Source organism: Cyclopterus lumpus, chromosome 17 (genome assembly GCF_009769545.1).
Source record: "Cyclopterus lumpus isolate fCycLum1 chromosome 17, fCycLum1.pri, whole genome shotgun sequence".
NCBI classification, from domain to species: domain Eukaryota; kingdom Metazoa; phylum Chordata; class Actinopteri; order Perciformes; family Cyclopteridae; genus Cyclopterus; species Cyclopterus lumpus.
The window spans coordinates 22,295,770-22,306,073 of NC_046982.1; the positions used below are offsets into that span (position 1 = coordinate 22,295,770).

The 10,304-nt window shown below is 45.8% G+C and overlaps 1 protein-coding gene across 1 annotated transcript in view; it reads right to left on the bottom strand.

Moving 5' to 3' along the window:
* tmeff1a (transmembrane protein with EGF-like and two follistatin-like domains 1a) overlaps positions 1–6,458 on the bottom strand; it is a 30,708-nt gene extending 24,250 nt beyond the window's left edge. The window contains exons 1-2 of the mRNA XM_034554866.1: positions 6,314–6,458; positions 1,141–1,250 (exon numbers count right to left, since the gene is read on the bottom strand). Of these exons, the coding sequence (XP_034410757.1) occupies positions 1,141–1,250; positions 6,314–6,458 (255 nt within the window). The remainder of the gene's footprint in view (positions 1–1,140; positions 1,251–6,313) is intronic.
* Positions 6,459–10,304: the final 3,846 nt, after the last annotated feature.

The following is a 10,304-nucleotide window of genomic DNA, read 5'->3' on the forward strand; positions in this document are numbered from 1 at the left end:
GAAGTCTATGCTTCATGTGTTAAAGCTGCATTATCTCTCCTGACCACCAGGGGGCTACTCCTCCGGTTGTATAGAAGTCTATGCTTCATGTGTTAAAGCTGCATTATCTCTCCTTACCACCAGGGGGCTACTCCTCCGGTTGTATAGAAGTCTATGCTTCATGTGTTAAAGCTGCATTCTCTCTCCTGACCACCAGGGGGCGACTCCTCCGGTTGTATAGAAGTCTATGCTTCATGTGTTAAAGCTGCATTCTCTCTCCTGACCACCAGGGGGCGACTCCTCCGGTTGTATAGAAGTCTATGCTTCATGTGTTAAAGCTGCATTCTCTCTCCTGACCACCAGGGGGCTACTCCTCCGGTTGTATAGAAGTCTATGCTTCATGTGTTAAAGCTGCATTATCTCTCCTTACCACCAGGGGGCGACTACTCTGGTTGTATAGAAGTCTATGCTTCATGTGTTAAAGCTGCATTCTCTCTCCTGACCACCAGGGGGCGACTCCTCTGGTTGTATAGAAGTCTATGCTTCATGTGTTAAAGCTGCATTCTCTCTCCTGACCACCAGGGGGCTACTCCTCCGGTTGTATAGAAGTCTATGCTTCATGTGTTAAAGCTGCATTCTCTCTCCTGACCACCAGGGGGCGACTCCTCCGGTTGTATAGAAGTCTATGCTTCATGTGTTAAAGCTGCATTCTCTCTCCTGACCACCAGGGGGCGACTCCTCCGGTTGTATAGAAGTCTATGCTTCATGTGTTAAAGCTGCATTCTCTCTCCTGACCACCAGGGGGCGACTCCTCCGGTTGTATAGAAGTCTATGCTTCATGTGTTAAAGCTGCATTCTCTCTCCTGACCACCAGGGGGCGACTCCTCCGGTTGTATAGAAGTCTATGCTTCATGTGTTAAAGCTGCATTCTCTCTCCTGACCACCAAGGGGCGACTCCTCCGGTTGTATAGAAGTCTATGCTTCATGTGTTAAAGCAGGAGAGCTGCTGACACCAACATGCAAAACCCGAAGCTTCAAAACGTGAGTTCACAAATCAACGGGTGACTACGTCCACTTCTTATATCGTCTGTGTTACTCCGTCAGACGAAGGTCCACATCGTACTCTTTCTAACGTTGTGGACAAGGTGCATCCTTTCCTACCTGGAACTGGCAGACACACTTCAGCTGAGCTCCGTCGTCTCTGCAGACGCCTCCGAACCGACAGGTGGAGTCGTCACAGACCCTCAGGTCGCTCTTCTTCTCTGACAGATCTACGACGCAGAGGCACACGGAAACGCATGGATCAGATCAATACATCACACCTCCACCATCAATACATCACACCTCCACCATCAATACATCAATACATCACACCTCCACCATCAATACATCAATACATCACACCTCCACCATCAATACATCAATACATCACACCTCCACCATCAATACATCAATACATCACACCTCCACCATCAATACATCAATACATCACACCTCCACCATCAATACATCAATACATCACACCTCCACCATCAATACATCACACCTCCACCATCAATACATCAATACATCAATACATCACACCTCCACCATCAATACATCAATACATCACGCCTCCACCATCAGGTGTGTTCACATGTTCTACAGGTGCTACTGGTGCTGCTAATGGTGCTACTGGTGCTGCTGCTGGTGCTACTGGTGGTGCTAAAGGTGCTACTGGTGGTGCTACTGGTGCTGCTACTGGTGGTGCTACTGGTGGTGCTAAAGGTGCTACTGGTGGTGCTACTGGTGCTGCTGGTGGTGCTACTGGTGCTGCTGGTGCTACTGGTGGTGCTAAAGGTGCTACTGGTGGTGCTACTGGTGCTGCTGGTGGTGCTACTGGTGGTGCTAAAGGTGCTACTGGTGCTAATGGTGCTACTGGTGGCCCTAATGGTGCTACTGGTGCTACTGGTGGTGCTAATGGTGCTGCTGGTGCTACTGGTGGCGCTAATGGTGCTTATGGTGCTGCTGGTGCTACTGGTGGTGCTGGTGCTACTGGTGCTGCTACTGGTGCTGCTGGTGCTTATGGTGCTGCTGGTGCTACTGGTGGTGCTAAAGGTGCTACTGGTGCTGCTGGTGCTTATGGTGCTGCTGGTGCTACTGGTGGTGCTGGTGCTACTGGTGGTGCTAAAGGTGCTACTGGTGCTAATGGTGCTACTGGTGGCGCTAATGGTGCTACTGGTGGTGCTAATGGTGCTGCTGGTGCTACTGGTGGCGCTAATGGTGCTACTGGTGCTGCTGGTGCTACTGGTGGTGCTGGTACATGTAAGGCTTCCTCACGTGACAAGAACACAGAACACAGAACCGAATGACTCGCCTCGGAAAGAAGACGGACCGCTCTGCGTTTTTTTGGGTTGGACATTTTTAAAATGCACCACATGCTGAGATTTTCCATTGGAGCGATTTTTCACCCCACACACACACACACACACACACAGACACACACACACACACAGACACACACACACGCACAGACACACACACACGCACACTCTTTTTATTTTGTCCTGTTTCAGACTTCACAGAAACATTTTGTAGTGAGGAGACGCTCCTCCTGCTGGCTCCTTGCAGCTGGAGGAGTTCCTGTGTGAAGTTATCCCTCCTCCTCCTCCTCCTCCTCCTCCTCTTCTTCCTCCTTTGAACTTTCATCCATCACAGCCTTCAGAAAGTTTTTGTAATCATATTTTTAATTTATGTTTTTCTGATTCATTTTTAGGGACCGAAGTATAAAGCAGCACTGATGTCTGCAGGGAAACGAATGAAGACAGTTGTACACATTAAATGTCTGCATTATACTTTATTATACCACCAGTCCACCACTTTGGTTCCTCAACAATTAAAGGATCGCCATTAAAGGTGCTATCGGTGCATCAGGGGAGCTGGTATTCATTTAGAGGTAGAGACCAAACATCGTAAATAGAAGAAATACGCTTTATTTTATTTTTATACAACATAATTCCAATAAGATGCAAGATACAAGAGAAAGTAATAGAAGTCTATGTAAATGACTCTCCTGACCACCAGGGGGCGACTCCTCTGGTTGTATAGAAGTCTATGCTTTGTGTGTTAAAGCTGCATTCTCTCTCCTGACCACCAGGGGGCGACTCCTCTGGTTGTATAGAAGTCTATGCTTCATGTGTTAAAGCTGCATTCTCTCTCCTGACCACCAGGGGGGTGACTCCTCTGGTTGTATAGAAGTCTATGCTTCATGTGTTAAAGCTGCATTCTCTCTCCTGACCACCAGGGGCCGACTCCTCTGGTTGTATAGAAGTCTATATAAATGACTCTACTTCTCTTGATGTATTCCCTCAGTAAACGGTGTTGCTTCACCACCAGCCTGAGCCTCTGGAAGCAACCTTGACCCCTTGACCCTGTCGATTCTCCGGGCTTCATTAAACTCAGAGAACCAGAGCAGATGGAGAACGTCCACAAGCAGCCAACTGACAAACATCTCTCAGGACAATTAGCTCAGCTGGAGACGACCAGGGTTCCTCAAGCTGATCCTCATGTGGGTCCAACAGACCTTCATCAGAGGGTTCCTCAAGCTGATCCTCATATGGGTCCAACAGACCTTCATCAGAGGGTTCCTCAAGCTGATCCTCATGTGGGCCCAACAGACCTTCATCAGAGGGTTCCTCAAGCTGATCCTCATGTGGGTCCAACAGACCTTCATCGGAGGGTTCCTCAAGCTGATCCTCATGTGGGCCCAACAGACCTTCATCAGAGGGTTCCTCAAGCTGATCCAACAGACCTTCATCAGAGGGTTCCTCAAGCTGATCCTCATGTGGGCCCAACAGACCTTCATCAGAGGGTTCCTCAAGCTGATCCAACAGACCTTCATCAGAGGGTTCCTCAAGCTGATCCTCATGTGGATCCAACAGACCTTCATCAGATAAAATAAAGGCAAATAAAATGAAATAAAAGGCTGCATTCATGTAACGAGACTTCTCAAAGTGAGATTTCTTAAAGCAAGACTTCTCTGAGTGAGACTTCAGAACGAGACTTCTCTGAGTGAGACTTCAGAACGAGACATCTCAAAGCGAGACATCTCAAAGCGAGACTTCTCAGAGCGAGACTTCAGAACGAGACTTCTCAAAGCGAGACTTCTCAGAGTGATACTTCAGAACAAGACTTCTCAAAGCGAGACTTCTCAGAGTGAGACTTCAGAACAAGACTTCTTAAAGCGAGACTTCTCAGAGTGAGACTTCAGAACAAGACTTCTCAAAGCGAGACTTCTCAGAGTGAGACTTCAGAACAAGACTTCTCAAAGCGAGACTTCTCAGAGTGAGACTTCAAAGCGAGACTTCTCAGAGTGAGACTTCAGAACGAGACTTCTCAAAGCGAGACTTCTCAGAGTGAGACTTCAGAACAAGACTTCTCAAAGCGAGACTTCTCAGAGTAAGACTTCAAAGCGAGACTTCTCAGAATGAGACTTCTCAGAGTGAGACATCTCAAAGCGAGACTTCAGAACGAGACTTCTCAGAGCGAGACTTCTCAGAGTGAGACTTCAGAACAAGACTTCTCAAAGCGAGACTTCTCAGAGTAAGACTTCAAAGCGAGACTTCTCAGAATGAGACTTCTCAGAGTGAGACATCTCAAAGCGAGACTTCAGAACGAGACTTCTCAAAGCGAGACTTCTCAGAGTGATACTTCAGAACAAGACTTCTCAAAGCGAGACTTCAGAACAAGACTTCTTAAAGCGAGACTTCTCAGAGTGAGACTTCAGAACAAGACTTCTCAAAGCGAGACTTCTTAAAGCGAGACTTCTCAGAGTGAGACTTCAGAACAAGACTTCTCAAAGCGAGACTTCTCAGAGTGAGACTTCAAAGCAAGACTTCAGAACGAGACTTCTCAGAGCGAGACGTCTCAGAATGAGACTTCAGAACGAGACTTCTCAGAGCGAGACGTCTCAGAATGAGACTTCAGAACGAGACTTGTCCTTCTTCTTTCCTCTTTTCTGAGCAGCGTCCTGGTTGGTTTTGGTTCCTGCAGCTCGCGGCTCGTCGGCCGTCAGCAGTAAACAATGTGAGCAATTCAGATGTTCATCCATAAAACATGAGAGTGCTGAGTGACGGCTAACACTCATTTACACGACTGCTGGTTTCTGCCTTTTAAATATTTAATAAAAGCTAAAGAGGGAGAACGGGATAACACTACGAGGAAGTTATGAATATTAATAGATATTCACGCAGGATGCAAAGAGCGTTGACTTTAATCCCCGTCGGAACATTAACGTGACACGCCTGTAAAAGACATTTTAATAACACTCATTATCCTTCAATGTGACTATTTTTAAATAGACATGCATGAATGAATACATAATAGTTGTTATTTGCAAATTCCTGTTTGTATATTCTAATAGAATATTTCTATTTTATATTAAGATTTGTTTATCTTGGACATGTGAAGAATGTGATTATTTATTATTATAATGCAACTGATGATTGTTTAAGTTTTCAAAATAAAACTGATTCACAGTGTCTTACAAATAATAACAATAAATACTAATAAAAATCACATCTTTTAAAGTCGTGTGATTTATTTATTGTTGTGTAGCTTGTTGCCGTGGACACAATATGAAGCATATTGAGTTTAGTTGTAATGAGACGAATAATCAAAAAGTGTCTCTCTTGAAGCATTTAATATAATTTAATACAACACAAGTTTCCTAATGAAAACAAGCTGGAAGCTGTTGATGTTTGTTTTAAAGCGTCAACAGTTCAAACAACTTAAACGTGATGAATTAAAAGAAGGAAATTGTTTTAAAAGCTCTGATTATTGATCAGCCCATCAATAATGCTACTGATCACTTTGAGTTCAACTGAATCCATAAAAAGGAGAACCATCCGGTACGAGTAGTCATTGGACACACTGATACTAATATATATATATATATATATATATATATATATATATATATATATATATATATATATATACACACACACATATATATATACACACACACACACACACACACACACACACACACATATATATATACAGACACACACACACACACACACACATATATACAGACACACACACACACACACACATATATACAGACACACACACACAGTCCTTGTGTTGGTCCATGCAGTCCTCACGAGCCACTTGATGCCCATTGAAGCCACGATAATGAGACTTGTGGACGCAGAGGTCACGTGACCAGACGGCGATGGAAAGATGTGCCTCGTGCATGGCAGCAGTCTGAATGCAGCTCCTCGTGCTGGCTTATTAAATATGACGCCTCCAGCGCGCACGCACGCACGCGGCTCGCGTCCAGGCTTACCTGTGCAGTCCTTCCCTTTGCCTTTGCACTCTCCGCTCTGGGGGTACGACGCACGAGCCTCCGGCAGGTAGAGCAGGGGCAGCAGGCAGGCGGCCACCAGGAACCGGGCGAGCCCGCCGGGACACCCATCAGGGCCCGACACCATGGTGCTGGTGGTGGTGATGATGATAGTGGTGATGGTGGTGATGGTGGTGATCCGACCCGCACACAAATCACTCGGGTTTTTGTCCTCCCTGCTCTCGATTCAGGTGATCGGGGCGCGCAGGCACGTAAACCGCCCCCACCCCTCCTCCTCCCCGGTGAGGCTGCTGAAGGAGACCACCAACCAGGCGGAGGAAGAAGCGGTGAAGATGGAGGAATGCGCTCAGGAAGCCTCGGAGGCGGTCCGGTTCGTCCCGGAAAGAGGGGGCACCGCCGCCATCCGTCCTTCCTCCGCGTGCTCCTACGTGGCTCTGTCTAAACACCGCGTCCTGATCCCCCCTCTGCCTCCCCCGGGGTCTCGGGGCTCCGGCTGCGGGAGGAGGCGACGCTTCTCGGGGCTCCGGCTGCGGGAGGAGGCGACGCTTCTCGGGGCTCCGGCTGCGGGAGGAGGCGACGCTTCTCGGGGCTCCGGCTGCGGGAGGAGGCGACGCTTCTCGGGGCTCCGGCTGCGGGAGGAGGCGACGCTTCTCGGGGCTCCGGCTGCGGGAGGAGGCGACGCTTCTCGGGGCTCCGGCTGCGGGAGGAGGCGACGCTTCTCGGGGCTCCGGCGGTGCGTAACAGAGAGCCCACAACAAAGAGATCCCGACAGAGGGAGAGCACAGACAGGCTTGGTCACGTGGTGGGGTGCAACGCGCCCCCTTTTCACCTCCACGCCCCTAACGCACGCGCGCACGCACACCTGAAGCACAAAAAAACGCAAACGCCACAGAATGCAGAAATAAAGTGTTTTTAAAGACTCTGTAGCGGAAACGTGTCAACAGAAGCATCATCATCCTCATCATCATCATCATCACCATCATCATGAATTAAAAAGATGGATCTCAGCAGCAGGAATTAAACTAGTTATTAATATAGTTCTTCTCATGATCCGGTGACATTAAAGACATGAAACTCTCTTCCTGGTGCTTTGGGACACGGAGAAGAGGCAGGAAGTACTGGAGATGGACCCCCTCACAGACCCAGACCCTGCAGGGTCCAGGATCAGAGCGTTAGTCCAGTCGGGTCTCATTTCAACACAAAGACTCACCCGTTGGTTTGTGGACGTTTAGCAGACCATAGTAAATTTGGGTTTATGGCCGTCTTGTTTTTCTTTTCTTGGTAACCGTCTTGTTTTTTGTAACCATCTTCATCTTCATCTTCATCTTCATCTTGGCTTTTAGTTGTTGTTTTTTTCGCCAGCGTTTTAACTTTTTTTCTTTTCTGTCGCCATCTTGTTTTTGGTCTCTCACCAAAATGTCACAATTAATTTCATGATGTGAAAAGGAGCTGATGAGACGAGGACTAAAAGAACAATGTTGACTTAAAGACAAACTTTTGGTATTACTCAACCTCTTTTCTCATGCTGTTGTGTCTGAGTGACTATGAGGACAACCAGTATTGAGTGTTCATGTTCTAATAACCATCTGAGTGTCGTTGGCAACAACAAACACGCTTAGTGGGCGCACATTGACGTGAGGAGTCGCTTCAAGCGGGTACATTGCAGATAGTGTAGCGGCTGCTGGTGCTTGGTTGGCCGGTGGTTGAAAAGAAAACGTGAAACCCTTCCTCTGTGGAATCACGAGGACCCGCCACGACTCATGAAACCCTTCGTGTTGACACAGCTCGGATTGGCTCACAGCTCCATTTCTGGCCCACACAATTCTGGGGATGGCCGGGGGACCCCTGAGCAAGGCACTGACCCACCCTGAAGGCTCCCTGGGAGAAACCAACAGGGACAATGCTTCGTTTCAGATGGATGAAAGCCCACGTCTTCACAGAGACCTGGATTCACGGTTTTTATTGTGAAGATGTCGGCCATTTTATCTGAAAGAACACTTGTTTTGGTTAATGTTTACATTCATGATGATGCTACTTTATAATAAATACACTCCAGGAATGTTCTGCAATGTTACGTTCTACTTAACGTTACGTTCTTACGCAACGTTACGTTCTTACGCAACGTTACGTTCTTACGCAACATTACGTTCTTACGCAACATTACGTTCTTACGCAACATTACGTTCTACTTAACGTTATGTTCTTACACAACGTTACATTCTACTTAACGTTACGTTCTTACGCAACGTTACGTTCTTACGCAACGTTACGTTCTTACGCAACATTACGTTCTTACGCAACATTACGTTCTTACGCAACATTACGTTCTACTTAACATTACGTTCTTACGCAACGTTACGTTCTACTTAACATTACGTTCTTACGCAACATTACATTCTACTTAACGTTACGTTCTTACGCAACGTTACGTTCTTACGCAACGTTACGTTCTTACGCAACATTACGTTCTACTTAACGTTACGTTCTTACACAACGTTACATTCTACTTAACATTACGTTCTTACGCAACGTTACGTTCTTACGCAACATTACGTTCTACTTAACATTACGTTCTTACGCAACATTACGTTCTTACGCAACATTACGTTCTTACGCAACATTACGTTCTTGCGCAACATTACGTTCTACTTACGCAACGTTATGTTCTTACGCAACGTTACGTTCTTACTTAACATTACGTTCTTACGCAACGTTACGTTCTACTTAACATTACGTTCTTACGCATCGTTACGTTCTTACGCATCGTTACGTTCTTGCGCAACATTACGTTCTACTTACGCAACGTTATGTTCTTACGCAACGTTACGTTCTACTTAACATTACGTTCTTACGCAACATTACGTTCTTACGCATCGTTACGTTCTTACGCATCGTTACGTTCTTACGCAACATTACGTTCTTACGCAACATTACGTTCTACTTATGCAACGTTATGTTCTTACGCAACGTTATGTTCTTACGCAACGTTACGTTCTTACGCAACGTTACGTTCTTACGCAACGTTACGTTCTACTTAACATTACGTTCTTACGCAACATTACGTTCTACTTATGCAACGTTATGTTCTTACGCAACGTTACATTCTTACGCAACGTTACGTTCTACTTAACATTACGTTCTTACGCATCGTTACGTTCTTACGCAACATTCCGTTCTTACGTAACATTACGTTCTTACACAACATTATTCTACTTAACATTACGTTCTTACACAACGTTACGTTCTTACGCAACGTTACGTTCTTACGCAACATTACGTTCTACTTAACATTACGTTCTTACGCAACGTTACGTTCTTACGGAACGTTACGTTCTTACGGAACGTTACGTTCTACTTAACGTTATGTTCTTACGCAACGTTACGTTCTTACGCAACATTACGTTCTTACGCAACATTACGTTCTTACGCAACATTACGTTCTTACGCAACATTACGTTCTACTTAACGTTACGTTCTTACGCAACATTACATTCTACTTAACATTACGTTCTTACGGAACGTTACGTTCTACTTAACGTTATGTTCTTACGCAACGTTACGTTCTTACGCAACATTACGTTCTTACGCAACATTACGTTCTACTTAACATTACGTTCTTACGCAACGTTACGTTCTTACGCAACATTACGTTCTTACGCAACATTACGTTCTTACGCAACATTACGTTCTACTTTACGTTCTTACGCAACGTTATGTTCTTACGCAACGTTATGTTCTTACGCAACGTTTCGTTCTTACATAACGTTACATTCTACTTAACATTACGTTCTTACGCAACGTTACGTTCTTACGCAACGTTACGTTCTTACGCAACATTACGTTCTTACGCAACATTACGTTCTACTTAACATTACGTTCTTACGCAACGTTATGTTCTTACGCAACGTTATGTTCTTACGCAACGTTATGTTCTTACGCAACGTTACGTTCTACTTAACATTACGTTCTTACG